Below are 15,740 nucleotides of genomic sequence, written 5' to 3'. Positions count from 1 at the left end.
GGAGGAATGAGGGTCAGAAGTTCAAGGTCATCTTCAGCTACATAGTGAGTTTGAACTAGCCTGGGCTACAGGAGACTCTGTCTCAAATGACGAAACAAATCTAACAGTGCTTCTCCTACTCAGGAGGAGGGTGGCTGTCTTGGTCAGTACTGCTGTGAAGGGACACTTATAAAAGGAAGCATTTAACCGAGGGCGGGCTCACAGTGTCAGAGGGTCGGTCCATTATCATCCTGACAGGGAGCGTGGCGGCATGCAGGCAGACGTGGTGCTGGAGAAGTCGCTGAGAACTGCATCCTGATCTGCTAGCTGAGAGAGAGACCCAGGGCTTGGCATGGGCTTTGGAAATCTCCAAGCCCACCCCCCAGTGACACAGTTCCTCTGACAAGGCCACACATCCTAATCCTTTCAAATAATGCCACTCCCCGGTGACCAAGCATTCACATCTATGAGCCTATGCGGGCCATTCTCATTCAAACCACCATAGGGACTATTCAAGTATATTGTTGTCAGTGGTTGGGGATGAGTGGTTTCCTAATACAGACCTGTTTCCTAGGCATTTGCTGATTGAGAACGAAATTGAGGGGTTGAATAGTCATTTCAAACCACTTTCCCACACTGCCTGGCAGCCCTAAGCTGATTATAAAACAGTCTTTTTTTTTCTTTTATAACTTTCTTTTTCTTTCTTTTCTTTTTTTTTTTATTTTTTTGAGACAAGGTCTCTCTACATATCCCTGGCTATCCTGGAACTCACTATATAGGCCAGGCTATTCTCACAGAGATCCGCCTGCCTCTGCCTCCTAAGTGCTGGGATTAAAGGTGTGCACCACCATGCCCACTTTTTTTTTAAGCATTTGTTTTATATTTGTGTGTGTGTGTGTATGTGTGTGTGTGTGTGTGTGTGTGTGTGTGTCCCTTATTGTCCAGCTGAGAGCTGGCATCCAAAGATGACGTTTCTAATTACTTAACTAATTTCTATTCTTTTTACCTCTTGCCTAGAATGTCCTCGGCAGGAGAGTGACATTGCCTTCTTGATCGACGGCTCTGGTAGCATTAACCCCAGAGACTTTCAGAAGATGAAGGAGTTTGTCTCAACTGTGATGGAACAGTTCATAAAGTCTAAAACCTTGGTGAGGGCTGCTGGGTAGCCCTACCTAAGGCTGACAGATTCATGACAACCAGGCTGTTGGATGGACACAAATGTGGGGTTGGACGGTAGTATTACCTCTCCATGCTCTTCTCTCCCGTGCTGGTTGCCATCTTAGCATTCTTTGGCTCCTTTCAAGTAGGTGGCCCTCATTAATTGATAGGGGGATGAAACCCACACGTCAGTCTTGCTGAGCTCTAGTATTGTCAAAAAGATGTGTACAGTCTGTGTGTGGGGGGTGGGTGGGCGGGGGGTGGGCACTTTCTCTGGTGTAATGCCAGGTGCCCTGTCCCTAGTTCTCTTTGATGCAGTACTCCGACAGCTTCCAGACTCACTTCAACTTTAACGATTTCAAGAAAAAACCTAACCCGAGGTCACATGTGAGCAACATATCTCAGCTGAGAGGATGGACAAAAACCGCCACAGGGATCCGCAGAGTAGTGTGAGTTGACATCTTTGCTTCCGGAGATGGAGACAATGGTACTTTCAGCCAGAGGGTGAAGGGCAAGAGAGCTGCTCAGACAGGGACGGGTGACGTATTTTCCAGAGGGCAAAACTGTTTGAAGAATGTTCATGTAAACACAGGCTGCAGTTAAAAGCACCAGTTTAATGAGGCAACAAGAACATGGCTGGAAAGATGGTTTGAAACTATTCTGGGCATGTGGCCTTGGCAGAGTGCTGGCCTAACCAATGGAAGTTGCTGGGATGGACCTTCAGCACCGTAAGAAACCAATCAACCAACCAACCCACCAACCAACCAACCCACCCACCAACCAACCAACCCACCAACCAACCAACCAACCAACCAACCAAACAAACAAACAAACCAACCCACCAACCAACCCACCCACCCACCAACCAACCAATCAACCAACCCACCCACCAACCAACTAACCAACCAACCAACCAACCCACCAACCCACTCACCAACCAACCAACCCACCCACCCACCCACCAACCAACCAACCAACCCACCCACCAACCAACCAACCAACCAACCCACCAACCCACCCACCAACCAACCAACCAACCAACCCACCAACCCACCCACCCAACCAACCAACCCACCCACCAACCCACCAACAAACCCACCAACCAACCCACTAACCCACCCACCAACCAACCAACCAACCCACCCACCAACCAACCCACCAACCAACCCACCAACCAACCTACCCACCAACCAACCAACCAACCAACCAGCCAACCCACCAACCAACCAACCAACCAACCAGCCAACCAACCAACCAACCAGCCAACCAACCAGTCAACCAACCAACCAACCAGTCAACCAACCAACCAACCAGCCCACCAACCAACCCACCCACCAACCAACCAACCAATCCACCAACCAACCCACCAACCAACCAACCAACCCACCAACCAACCAAACCAAACCAAACCAAAACAAAACAACAAAAAGACGAAATTAAAGTAGGTTAAATCCATGTCCTCACCAAATGCAACTTTCTAGTCAGTGTGGCTAACTGTCCCACGGCAGGTTTTAAGCAGGAGGGAGACATTCTGTCTTTTTTGTTTCTAAGATGGCTTTGCTTTTTGTTTGTGTACAGAGGGGATTGTGGTGTTGGACAGAGAGTAAGAAGATGAGGTGCAGGGGACATAGGTTGGTTAATAAAGGGCTTGCAATGCAAACCTTAGACCTGAGTTCCATCCCCAGAACCCATGTAGAAAAGCCAGACTCAGTGGCAATTCACTTGGAATCCTAATGCCAGGGAGGGAGGCACAGAGAGGAGGATCCCTGGAGCTTGAAGTGCCAGGACAGTGAGAGACCCTGCCTCAAAACAAGGTGGACAGCTGTTGTTTGTTTTTTCACTACTCTTTACTCTTTGGTGGTCAGGGGAGTCTTCTACCCAGCTCCCAAATGAATCACACACCAAGTCTTATTCTTACTTATAAATGCCCGGCCTTAGCTTGGCTTATTTCTAGCTTTTTTTTTTTTAAACTTAAATCATCCCATCTACTTTTTGCCTCTGGGCTTTTACCTTTCCCTATTTCTGTATATCTTTTCTTTCCTTCTTACTCCGTGGCTTGCTGTGTAGCTGGGTGACTGGCCCCTGATGTCCTCTTCCTTCTTTTCTCATTCCTTCTTCCTCTTTGCTCTTTTTCTCCTACTTATTCTCTCTGCCTGCCAGCCCCACTTATCCTTTCTCCTGCCCATCTATTGGCCATTCAGCTCTTTATTAGACCAATCAAGTGTTTTAGACAGGCACAGTAACACAGCTTCGTAGAGTTAAACAAATGCAACATAAAAGAATGCAATACATCTTTGCATTATTAAACAAATATTCCACAGCATAAACAAATGTAACACATCTTAAATTAATATCCACAATAGACAGCTGCTGAGGTATGATATTTTACCCCACCCCACTTTCTCCCCACAACACATGTGTAGGAAAATGAATTAGAAAGCTTGTATAGTATTCTGGGTAAGATTTAATGATGGACTGAAGAGGTTTTATTTCTTTACATTTTTTCTATATTTAACAGTAATGAGGAGCCTGCATGTGGTGGTGCAGGCCTGTTATTCAGGAGATAGAGTCAGGGGGATCACCAATTTGAGACCCAGCCAGACTCTGTGTTCAAAACATAAAGACAAAAACAGTCAAACTCAGGAGGAGGCAGCCCCACCTTGACAGACAGAGCTCAGCTGTAGCTGTGATTGGGACTTTGGTGCTGTTTCATGCCGGATGCTAACAACATCTCTGTCTATTTGTGCTTCTGCCATTCTCTTCTCTGTACAGAAGAGAACTGTTTCAGAAAACTAGTGGGGCCCGGGAGAATGCTGTGAAGATCCTAGTTGTCATCACAGATGGAGAAAAATTCGGTGATTCCTTGAATTATGAGGATGTCATCCCTGAGGCCGACAAAGCAGGGATCATTCGCTATGTCATTGGGGTAGGAAATGTAGATACTGGGCCTGGTACTTCTCTGGAGATTGTCTACTGATGTGTCCTGTCTTCATTTTGCAAATATTAGTAAAATGAAAAGGAGGCAAAGGCCTTTGCTGGGCCATGCACACTGCTAGCACATATCTACACCACAATAATACTGTATATATAACAAATCATCCCAAATTCAGTGGCTCAACACTTTTGGTTATGAGCCTAGCCTTTGATGGCTGGGCCATCTCTCCAGCCCTCAGTAGCTTAATATAAGTCAGCTTGTAATTTGGCCGGATTGTTTTCCTGGTCTCAGCAAGGCTCACATATCTGCCGTTAGCTGCAGGCTGGTGGGCAGATCTACCGACCTTGCCTTTGCTGGATCCACTTTTGGATGACAGTTATGCTTGTCTGCTGGGCAGATGGCCTTGCTGGGGACAAGTTGGTAATTTGGCTCTACTACTCACTGGGTCTCATTCTCCGGTGCCCTCCCCCCCCAGGGATCCCCTTATGAGAAAGGCTGAGGAGAAAGGAGACAGATGTTGCAGGTGCTTTTGACTAGTTTCTGTTAGCATCACATTTGGTACCAATCATGGGCTGATGCAGAGACAGTGAGCTGGGCAGGACTGTCCATGAGTGGGTGGGTGTGGCAAAATTTGGGAAAAGGGCTTGGGTACAGAAAGAGGTAAAGTGTGAGGCTCACCAGTGCCGCTACACTTGCGCGCCACCCTGTATGACATAGAGAAAGGTATGAACTTGTAGAATGGCATGTAAGAAGGACCTCCCCCTATCACAGGGATTCTCTCGGGGCTGGAAAGATGGCCCAGTAAGAGCACTCACTGTTTTTCTAGAGGGCCAGCCCTCGGGGCAGGTGACTCATGACAAGCTTGCAACTCCAGCTCCAAGGGATCTGACGCCTCTGGCCTCCAGCCCACCTGTACATGGACCCACACAAAGACACATGCATACACACACACACACACACACACACACACACACACGCACGCACGCACGCACGCACGCATGAATGCACGCGCACGGGGGGTGGGGAGGGGAGAGTTAAAAGCATAATTTTAAAGAGGATTCTCTTTTGCTGGGGATGTCAGCCCCCTACCAGAAGGAATGGCGTAACAAATGGATGACAATCTGCACACCAAATTGCTCCCTGTGGTGCACAAACCTGACTGTCCCCAGCAGCCCTGTTCTAAGTGCTTTCTGGTGAACTCTTTATTTGACAGAAGTTTCAGATTCCTTTGTTCAGAATTGTCTTTGCTAGATGCCGCTGCTACCATCGGAGAATACATAGTCTAGCTTCTGCTCTTTGGAAACAGGTGGGAAATGCCTTCAACAATAAGAAATCCCGCCAAGAGCTTGATACCATCGCGTCTGAGCCAGCTAATGATCACGTGTTCCAAGTGGACAACTTTGAAGCTCTGAAGACCATTCAGAACCAGCTTCAGGAAAAGATCTTTGCCATTGAGGGTGAGTCAGCCCAGTGCAGACCAGCAGTTCCTACTTAGCATTCCCACCCCACCTCCAGCTCTTCTTCTGCCACTCGGGTCTGACTTGCTCCCTTCCTTCGAAAGAAGCAAAGCTAGATTTTTGACTCTAATTATCAAATCTAGGCTATAGGAAGATTAAACTGTAGCATGGTGGATTCAAATCCTACACAATAATTTTCCAAGAATGTGTATGTGCTGTGAGCCCTGATTTCCTGGCATGGCTCCTCTGCCTCGAATAGTGTGTGGTACATAGAAAGTGTCTAATAAATATTTATCAAGTACATTTACAAATTAGAGACTTTTTTTTTGAGGGACACGTTTTTGAGGTAGAGTTTCATCTTGTAGCCTATGATGATCTTGAGCTCATGGTAATCTCTTGCCTCAGCCTCTTTGTGTGTGCTACAACACCTGACCACATTAGGGCATTTCATGTATAATCTGGATGACGGCTTCTGTGGAAAAGTTGGGAGGTTAGATACCTTCAGAACGCTATTCTTCCTTGAGAAAAGGGAGGTCGCTGAAGGCCTGCCATTCCCGTAAGGTGCACGTGTTCAACATGGGCGCCTCCCTTTGTCTGGCAATGACAGCATTTGGGTATTTGGTCCACGCTTTTCTCCTTGCTTTAATGCAGAACGTTTTCTTCCTTGTAGGCACTCAGACAGGAAGTTCCAGCTCTTTTGAGCATGAGATGTCTCAAGAAGGCTTCAGTGCTACCATCACCTCTGTGAGTGGTTTAAATTGGGGGTGAAGATGGGGCACGAAAAGAAAGAAGAGGCGCAAGGGTTTGGGGGCTTTTCTCTGTGGCAGGTTCTCATGGGGAGGCTGTTTGACAGGCATCACTGGCCCTTTCTTTCCACACTCTCAGTCCTGTAATGCTCCCATCCCCAGAGTGGTCCCTTGCTGGGCACTGTGGGGAGCTTTGACTGGGCAGGTGGAGCCTTTCTGTACACCTCGAAGGACAAAGCCGCCTTCATCAATACAACCCGAGTGGATTCAGACATGAATGATGCTTACTTGGGTAAGTGAGGAGGGCAGGAGTTGCTCTAGGAAGGGGTCAAGATGTGATGTCACTCAGCTGACATGGATGCTATTGGCTCTTCTGTTGGCCCTTGGGACAGCTGTAAGGATTAAAAAAAATCTAAATTAAGTTTGGTTATGTTCATAATAGTTAGCCCAACACATCAGGCATAGGGCTGCTCTATTGCCCTACTTAAGACTGGGCCTGCATTGTGGAAAGGAGGGCCAGATCTTCAATGGAAAACACTTTGCCTATTGAAAGCATTCTTTTTAGGTTATGCTTCTGCAGTCATCTTGAGGAGCCGGGTCCAAAGCTTGGTTTTAGGGGCACCTCGATATCAGCATACTGGCCTGGTGGTGATGTTCAGACAGAATTTTGGTGCCTGGGAGCCCCACGCTGATATCAAGGGCAGCCAGGTAAATATAGAGTGTGTGAAGCATAAACATGCAGAGGTGCCTAGGAACTGAGATTCTAGGGTAGACCAATGGCATGTGTGGTAGTCTTTGGAGAGCTCTATGTTAGAGTCCCAGGTCAGCTTTGCATCTGAGAATGTCCTGCCTTTGGTTTTTCTTTCTTGTGTTGTGGTACTGGGGTTTGAACCTAGGGCTGGGCAAGTGCTTTACTGAGCTGTATCCCTAGTCCTACCCTCAGCATTTCCAGCAATGACTAGTAATATTTGACCTGCATAGAGTTTTCTATGACTACTTGTTTTTTGAGCTGCCATTCAGTCAGGACATAACCAATACAGCGACATTAGGTATTAAAATACTGAAAGCATTCCATGTCTGTTGATGGGCGAGGGTGATAACTGAGACGTGAATTTGATGCCCAGAACTCACATAAAAAAACTGGGCATGGTGGCATGCTTGTGAACCCAGAGCTGGCAAGGTGGAGACAGGGCATCTCCTGGGGTTCCCTGGCCAGCCAGCATACCCTACTTGGTGAGCTCCAGGCCAATGAGAGACTGTATCACTAAACAAGGTAGACAGTTGCTGAAGAATGGCTATACCAGGCTTTTCCTTTGGGGCCACCAACCAGCTCCCAAATCATGGCACAGAGACTTCTTGTTAGTTATGAATGCTTGGCCTAGCTTAGGCTCTTTTCAGGCCAGGTCTTTTAACTTAAGTTAACTGGTTTCTCTTTGTCTACCTTTTGCCTCGGGGCTTTTATTTTTCTTTCCTTCTGTGTATCTTACTCTCACTGCTTCTCATGTCTGCTGGCTGGCAGCTGCCTGGCTTCTGGCCCCGGGTGTCTCCCTTGTTCTCTCCTCATCCTTCTCTTGCCTCTCCTTTGGAGCCTAGATTTCTTCTCCTCTTTATTCTCTCTGCCCACCAGCCCTGCCTATCCTTTCTCTGCCTACCTATTAGCTGTTCAGCACTTTATTAGATCAATCAGGTGCCTTAGGCAGGCAAGGTGAAACAAAAGCAACACATCTTTTTATAATTAAACAAATGCAGCATAAACAAGTTTAACACATCTTTACATAGTTAAACAAATATAGCATAAACAAATGTAATACACCTTTACACAGTTAAAGTAATAGTCTGCAGCATAAACAAATGTAACATCTTGTATAATATTAGAGGGTCCAGCTTTAATATTAATACTTCCCAGGGGCTCAGGAGAGAGAACTACAAACACCGAGGACTATTTTCGGGAAATAGAATCTCAGCACACCGAGCTCTATAGTCCACTTGCTTTAATTCCTCTGGGATAACATCCACATATACACAGCTTCAGTTCTGTTCTTGTGCTTAGCTCCTTTCTTGCCTGATTTCTCTCTATATTCATCTACTGCTCCCTCTAAGTTCTATCTTAATTCTCTCATCTTAATTCTGCCTCATCTAGGTCCTTTTCACCCATTCTTACCTAGCTAGGACTTCCCCATCTGACTCTTCCTCACCTTCCATCTCGTCCTAACATACTCTCTGGTCAAAATCCTCCTTATCCCTCTTCGTTCTCCGTCTCTAAGTCCTCCCCAAGTCTCTCAGGAGTCCAGTTATAAACCCAGGCAACAGTAAGCCCCTGGTTTGAGCAAGGTCACCAGGCTTGAATTCTACAGGGTCATAAAGGCAGGTAAGGATTTTCCTCAGGCAGTGACCACCAGGCTTCCAGGGTCAAATGGAGGGATGATAAGAATCACATAGAGGGGCAGTAATTGTTAATGATCATTTACAACCCAAAAGAGAAGTGACTAATGGGGAAATGAATTAACTAAAGGCTAAATTTGGGTAATATCTAAGAAGAGGGATCTTATGTGCTCAACTATAACCTCAAACATGATTGGTAGAAAATGTTAAGAATCTATAAGTTGCTAGGTCAATGGGAGAAAATAAAACTGCCTTCCTTTTTCCTGTGGCTCCTATCTGTCCAAGCTATCTGTTGTTTTTCTGCAGGGTGGGGGAAAGTGTGCTTGGTCGCTAGGCAACCTGTGTACAGCTAGATGCCTCTAGTGATAGTTAAAGGGAGATCTGGAACTAGAGGAAAGATTTGGGAAAGGAGGAAGTTAAGCTTAATTGGCACATCTGCCCGACCTTATCAAATAGGTAGTCTGGATATCATGCCCAAATCACCCCCAGAGAGACCACCAAAGACCAAGGATGTCCAGAATGCAACAGCAAGGTTTATTGTAGGTGTACAAGCCTGGCAGGAACTCGTCTCAAGCACTCACTCATCACAGCGCAGCGAGGCAAGGAGGAGTTCCCTTTCTTTGTGAGGCTTGCTTTTTAAAGGCAAAAACCATGAGTCCCTCTAGGTTGTGGGGGAGTTAGTACGGGTACAATTCTAATTGGCTAAATCTTCCCGAGCCTCCAGGTTATCTTATTTTAGTTTGTCCGTTTGCTCTGTTAGAACTTTTACAGCCCATCTCCGGAGCTGAGAAGTGCCATCTCTGGCGGCGTTGGGATATCCCGTGGTTAATCAGTCACCGTCAAATGGCCTGGCTTTTGTCTGGCATTTGGGGCACTCTTTTGTTAATTAGTTGTTACTAGATGGCTCTTCCTGACTTTGTACTTGTTCCCGGGTCTGGCACTGTCATTTCTGGGAGCTTGAAACTGGTCTGGTTCTATCTATATTAAGATATCTTTGTCTAAGCCTCCTTCTTCATCTTAGAGAATAGAGTGAGGGTCTTACATGGATACTTAAGTATGTTCTTAGAGAGTACAGAGGTATCTCTGATAAGGTACTTTCCTCCATCTGGGGATGGACCTGGCCAGATGCTGCCAATGACAATAATTATAGGGAGTCTTGAACTGGGGTTCTGGCTGAGCATAGCTGTCAGCGCAGGTTATCTAAATATTCCTAGAAGTGGTTAGGTAAGGAGTTAGAGGTCTATAAAGTTAGTAAGGCTGTAAGAAAGGAGGGTCCAAGCTAAATTGTGTAAAACTATTACTTAACATCCACCTGACCTAGGCACTGTCTCTTTGTGGAATTTACCTTAAATCAAGAGACTTGCATGTGGACTGTTATTACTGCTAGTCCTTGAAAGTGGGTAAGGGAGATATCTGATTCCAGAAGAAGCCTTTCCTAAGGCTGTTCTCCAAATACCTTGAATGTGTATGTCCAGAGAGTGATCAGTCCACACTGTTAGCCCTTCTTAGGGAAAAATCAATTGGGAAAACTATGAAGGCACACATGATTTTCATAACAGAATACAGCTGATATATATAACAAGCCAAGTAACACCAAAAGCTCCTTGGAATTTGGCTTCCTCTGAAGGAATTCCTTGATCCCTTCAGGTAGTGACTTTGCCATAACCAGCTGAGTTCTTAAGATATATTCCTGCAGCCCTCAGCAGTAACATATCATTGCTTAGTTAAAACAATATTCCTCGACAAATGACCACTGAGGTTGCCCTCTGGCTTACACACACATACATACACACACACACACACACACACACACACACACACACACACACACACACACACATACACGCAAGGTACCCCCATACACATTAAAATACTGAAGTAATTCCATATCTGTTGATAACTGGCTGTGGCCCTAAGATGCCTCAGATGGACCAACTGATGTCAGAGTTCCTGGGGAAATGTAAGAGACCCAGAATAACCAAAAGAGTCTTGAAGAAGGAGACCACTTCCCAAGACCAGGTATGGTAGTGCATGTAGAAAATCTTAGTATGTGAGAGGCAGGAGGATTGCATGTTTGAGGTCAGATTAGGCTACATAGTGAGTTCTAGGCTAACTTTGTCTATATTGTTTGAGACTCAGCCTCAAAACCCCAAATAAAACAACAGCAAAACCAATTACACACCTCAAGTGTACAAGTAGACAGAGATGAAAAGCAGGTTAATTGTCACCAGTGGGTGAAGTGAGGGGGATGCTGGGAATGACTATCCAACGTAAGGTTTCTTTCCGGGGACAGTGTTCTGGCTTTAGAGCCGATGGTTACAAAACATAAATATACCGAACACTACTAAGTTTTGTACTTTAAAACAGAGAATTTATGTTATGTAAACCATTTTGAAAAAAAACTCAATGTAATTCGTCACAAAAACAGGGTATAAGAGCTGTGTAGTCACCTTAGTAGATACAGAAACAGAACCTGGCTGACTCTGACATCTTTTCACAGTTGAAAACCCAGTGAGTTGGGGGCCAAAGGGTGTGTCCTTAACTTGAAAGGGTCCTTTACAAAGTCTCCAGCATGCCTTGTGCTTGAAAGTGGAGGGGAATGTTTTGTCTTAAAACTGTAAATAAGGTGACTACTACTCTTACTATTTTTTAAGTACACAAGTGTATTGTTGAGCTATTTATGGAATTAAAATCATATTCCTCACAGCAGTGCCCAGAGGCTTGCAACTTAGTTGATTTTAGGTCCAGTCAAGTTGACAACTGAGGTTAGTCATCACATCATCTATTTTTGTTTTTGTTGTCTGCATTTTGGGGTCTAATAAAGAAACCTAGCCCTGCTCATATCAAGGTCCTAAGTGTTCCTTATGTTTTCTTCTAGTAATTTCATAGTTTAGGCATTACATTTAGGTCTTCAGTACATTTAGAATTGACTGGGGTAGGGGGTCTAGTTCCATTCTTCTGCACATAGTTTCTCAAGTGATAACATTTATTAAACGGATGTTCATTTTATATGTCTCCTTGGGGCCTTTGTTGAAAATCTGTTACCTGTGAGAATGTGGATTTCTCCACATGGTTGGTTCTGCATCCATCCCCCTGGCTTATTGTTATTTATATTCTGATGTCATGCTGCTTTGATTACAGAAGCTTTTTTTTCCATAGATTTAGATGGAAGTTTCTGTTCTGCCAGCAACTCCCAAGATAAACATACTGAGACTTAATATTACTTATAAATGCTTGGCCAATAGCTCAGGCTTGTTACTAACGAGCTCTTACAACTTAACCCATTTCTATTAATCTATGTGCTGCCCCAAGGCTTGTGCTTTTTACCTCTACCCCATTTTGTGTGTCCAATTTGTTCTCCATCTGGCTTGCAACTCTTTGACTCTGCCCTTCCTCGTCCCATCATTTACAGTTTGGCTTTCTCGCCTAACTTTATCCTGTTCAGCTATTGACCAGTCAGCTTGTTTATTAAACCAACCATAGTGACATATATTCACACAGTGTATAAAAGGCTTATTTTATAACGCGCGCGCGCGCGCACACACACACACACACACACACACACACACACACATATACATTTTGAGTCAGATTCTTCCTATTCAGCCTGTGTTGTCTGTGACAATGATCCTCTTGTCTCTGCCTCCCAAGCTCTGTGATTACAGGTATGTGCCCATACCAGGTATGACAGACCTATAGTATTGTATGTAGTACCTTCATCTTTCTTCTTTGTGCTCATGATTGTTTTGATATTTGGGGCTTCTTTTAATTTCTTATGAATTTTAGAATTTAAAAGAATATTTTTATTAAAACTGCCATTTTATTTCAATGTAGACTAATTCTTCTAATTCATAAACATGGGATGCCTTTTTATTTTTTATGTTCTTTTCAATCTCTTCTCAATATTTTATATTTTTCATTTTAAAGAGCCTCCATTCTGTGCTTCAAATCATTCCCAGGGTTTTGTTTTTGTTTGTTTGTTTGTTTTTTTGAGATGATGTCAAGTACCCCAGGTTGGCTTGGAACTTTCTATGTAGCTGACAATGACCTTGAATTTCTCATCCTCTTGCCTCTTCCAAGCGCTGGTATTACATGCATGTACCACCAGGATTGCAGGCATGTACCACCAGGATTATGGGCATGTACCACCAGGCTCCACTGGCATGGTGCTGGAGTTTTCTCCATGCTCAGTGAGTGCTTTATCTTCTGAGCTGTATCTACAGACCTTTTGTTAATTTTTTTTTTTTTTTTTTTTTTTTGGTTTTTCGAGACAGGGTTTCTCTGTGTAGCTTTGTGCCTTTTCCTGGAACTCACTTGGTAGCCCAGGCTGGCCTTGAACTCACAGAGATCCGCCTGGCTCTGCCTCCCGAGTGCTGGGATTAAAGTTGTTAATTTTTTTAAAAAAATTTATTAAATGTGTGGTTTGTGTAAATGTGTTCAAATGCCCAAGGATTCCATGGATCCTAGGAGATGCCCTAGAACTAGAGTTACAGGTGGTTGTGAACTGTCCAGTGAGGGTGATGGGAACTGAACTCAGTTTCTTGTGGAACAGCAGCAGGTGCTTTTAACTGCTGAGCCATCTCTCCAGCCCTAGACCTATCATTTTTTGGATGGCTGTTGTAAATGGTATTAATTTCTTCACAATTGTTTTCCGATGGTTCACTATTGGTACCTAGAATGCTGCTGCTTTTGTATGTTGATTCTGTATCCTTTAACTTTACCAAATTATGTGCTCTAACAATATTTCTGATGGAGTCGAGAATAATGTTTCTAAGTTTTTCTTCCTCTTGTCCTGTCTGGATGCCCTCCTTTCTGTCTCTTGCTTAATTTCCGTGCCTTAATTTCTGGCTTCTTATACTGTGTTGAGCAACAGTGCTGTTCAGATCTTACAGAAAACTTCTTAAAGAAAAGTTTCTTACCATTCAGGGTGGTGTTTGCTTTTGGTTTGTCATAGATTATGTATATGTGTGTGTGTGTGGGGGGGTGGGTGTGGGTGGGGGTGGGGGGGTGTGTGAACTCACTCTGTAGACCAGGCTGGCTTTGAACTCAGAGATCCACCTGTCTCTGCCTCTCAAGTGCTGAGATTAAAGGTGTGTGTCACCACTGCCCACCAAATTATTTTTATAACTAATTTATTTAGAATTTTGTCATGAAGAAATGTTGAATCTTATAAGATGGTTTTCTTGCCTGCCCTCAAATGATCACACAACTTTTCGTGTTTGGTCTAGAGATGTGATATATCACTTTATTGATGATTTCCCCCACCTCCTCCCCTGCTTCCTCTCCTCCTCTTTTCTTTCTTATTCTTCATCTCTTCCCTCCTTTGCAGTATAGCTTCATGGACACTCGGCAGATACATCACCACATCTCATCTGTGCCACCGGACCCAGAGTACCATTTGGAAATGAGCTGTTGGGTTGACTCTGTTAACACTTTATTTAGAATTTTTTTGCAGCTGTAGTCACAAGGGATGCAGTCTGTGTTTTCTTTTTGTTGTGTGCTTGTCTGGCTTTAGTATTAGTGTAATTCTGGCTTTATAAAATGACTTTGGAACTATTCCCTCTCTTTTGAGCTTCGGATACCTGTAATCCTTTTACAGATGGAGGCTCAGGAGTTCAAGGCCGACCTGAGCTACATGAGACTCCACCATCCTCAACTCTAATAACTGATGCTCTTTAACTCTTTATAGAGTGGAGCAGTGAACCATGGGTTTCTCTTTGTTGGAAGTCTTTTTTTTTTTAATTACCGATTCACTCTCATTCCAAATTATTGGTCTGTTCAGGTTTTCATTCTCTTGATGAACTGTCTTCTCTGTTATCATGATTCTGTCTCTAAGGCAGGCTGACATGAAGCCCGTTTTGTCTGAAAGGAGTCTGTGGTATCCTTCTCTTTCATTGTTTACTTGGAGTAGCTTTTTTTCTTCTTCCTTCACTTTCAAGCTATGCCCATAAATCTGCACTTAAAGGTCTAATTTGGGTAGCCAGTAACTGAACTTAAAAAACCCATCCAATCAGGCCTGGAGAATTGACTCATCAGTTAAGAGTATTCACTGCTCTCGAGAGGACCAGTTTGACTCCCATCGCCCACATGGGGCTCACAACAATCTGTAATTCCAGTTCAGGGGGTGTCTAATGTCCTCTTCTGGCCTCCATAGGCACCAGACACACATCTAGTACACAGACACATGCAGACGAAATACCTATATACATAAAATAAAATAATCTAACAAGCAAAACAAAACAAAAACTCCAAACCCATTCATGGGTTCCGTGTTCTGGTTAAAGAGTGTAGTTGAACTGCACTTGGCACAGTGTTGGTGCACACTCCTGTTCTGTTCACTGTCTTCTGTCTGTAGTTCCTGCCCTCCATTCTGTTTCTTATTGTCTTGTTTGCCTTTGATCATTTTTTATAGCTATATATTTTGATTTCTTTCCTCTTTGTGTTTCTGCCGCAGATTTTTCTCTGTGTATCTGAGGCTGACATAAGACATCTTATAGTTAGAGCAGCCTATTTTGACGGATGACAATTTCACGCACATTAAAATAGACTACCCATTAACAGCTTCTTCCTCCACTTTCTATGTTGTTATTGTCACAATTGATGAACTAATATTCAACAAAAGTGCAAAAAATGTAACGGCGAGACTTTTCAGTGAATGGCAGTGGAGCTGGCAATCCAAAGCAAACCATTTTATCACACGTCATACAAAACTGATCCAAAGAACAGTCAATTTCTTATGAGATTTAACATCCAGTCACCACACTAGCAGTGCAACTCAGCATTACTGAGGAGAAGTGGAGACAGATATACAGATATGCACATGGAAATCTATGTGCAAATGCTTGCCATTGCTCTGTTACCAATCATGCCAAACTGGAGGCAATCTGGATGCCCTGAGCCGGAGGATGGAATAGCCAACTGTGGCATGCCCCTGCAGTGGGGTGCTCACCAGCAATAGGAGTGGGTTACTAATGTGTGCAAACAATATGGATAGATTTCAAGTGAACTATTCCAGGTGAAAGACGAAGTCTAAAGAGGCTTGCTACTAGGTAAGCCAGTCTTACAGCATAGGAAAGAACAGCT

At 44.2% G+C, this 15,740-nt stretch overlaps 1 protein-coding gene across 1 annotated transcript in view; it reads left to right on the top strand.

Moving 5' to 3' along the window:
• The window catches only part of Itgam (integrin subunit alpha M), a 50,679-nt gene that overhangs the window by 10,912 nt on the left and 24,027 nt on the right, over positions 1–15,740 (top strand). The window contains exons 6-12 of the mRNA XM_052712264.1: positions 997–1,127; positions 1,441–1,586; positions 3,910–4,063; positions 5,379–5,529; positions 6,200–6,273; positions 6,438–6,567; positions 6,841–6,983. Coding sequence (XP_052568224.1) covers positions 997–1,127; positions 1,441–1,586; positions 3,910–4,063; positions 5,379–5,529; positions 6,200–6,273; positions 6,438–6,567; positions 6,841–6,983 — 929 coding nt within the window. The remainder of the gene's footprint in view (positions 1–996; positions 1,128–1,440; positions 1,587–3,909; positions 4,064–5,378; positions 5,530–6,199; positions 6,274–6,437; positions 6,568–6,840; positions 6,984–15,740) is intronic.

Source organism: Peromyscus californicus, unplaced genomic scaffold (assembly GCF_007827085.1).
Source record: "Peromyscus californicus insignis strain IS unplaced genomic scaffold, ASM782708v3 Scaffold_4__1_contigs__length_199733344, whole genome shotgun sequence".
NCBI classification, from domain to species: domain Eukaryota; kingdom Metazoa; phylum Chordata; class Mammalia; order Rodentia; family Cricetidae; genus Peromyscus; species Peromyscus californicus.
Note: the sequence above shows the minus strand (reverse complement) of the source record. Positions and strands in the feature narration are given on the sequence as shown.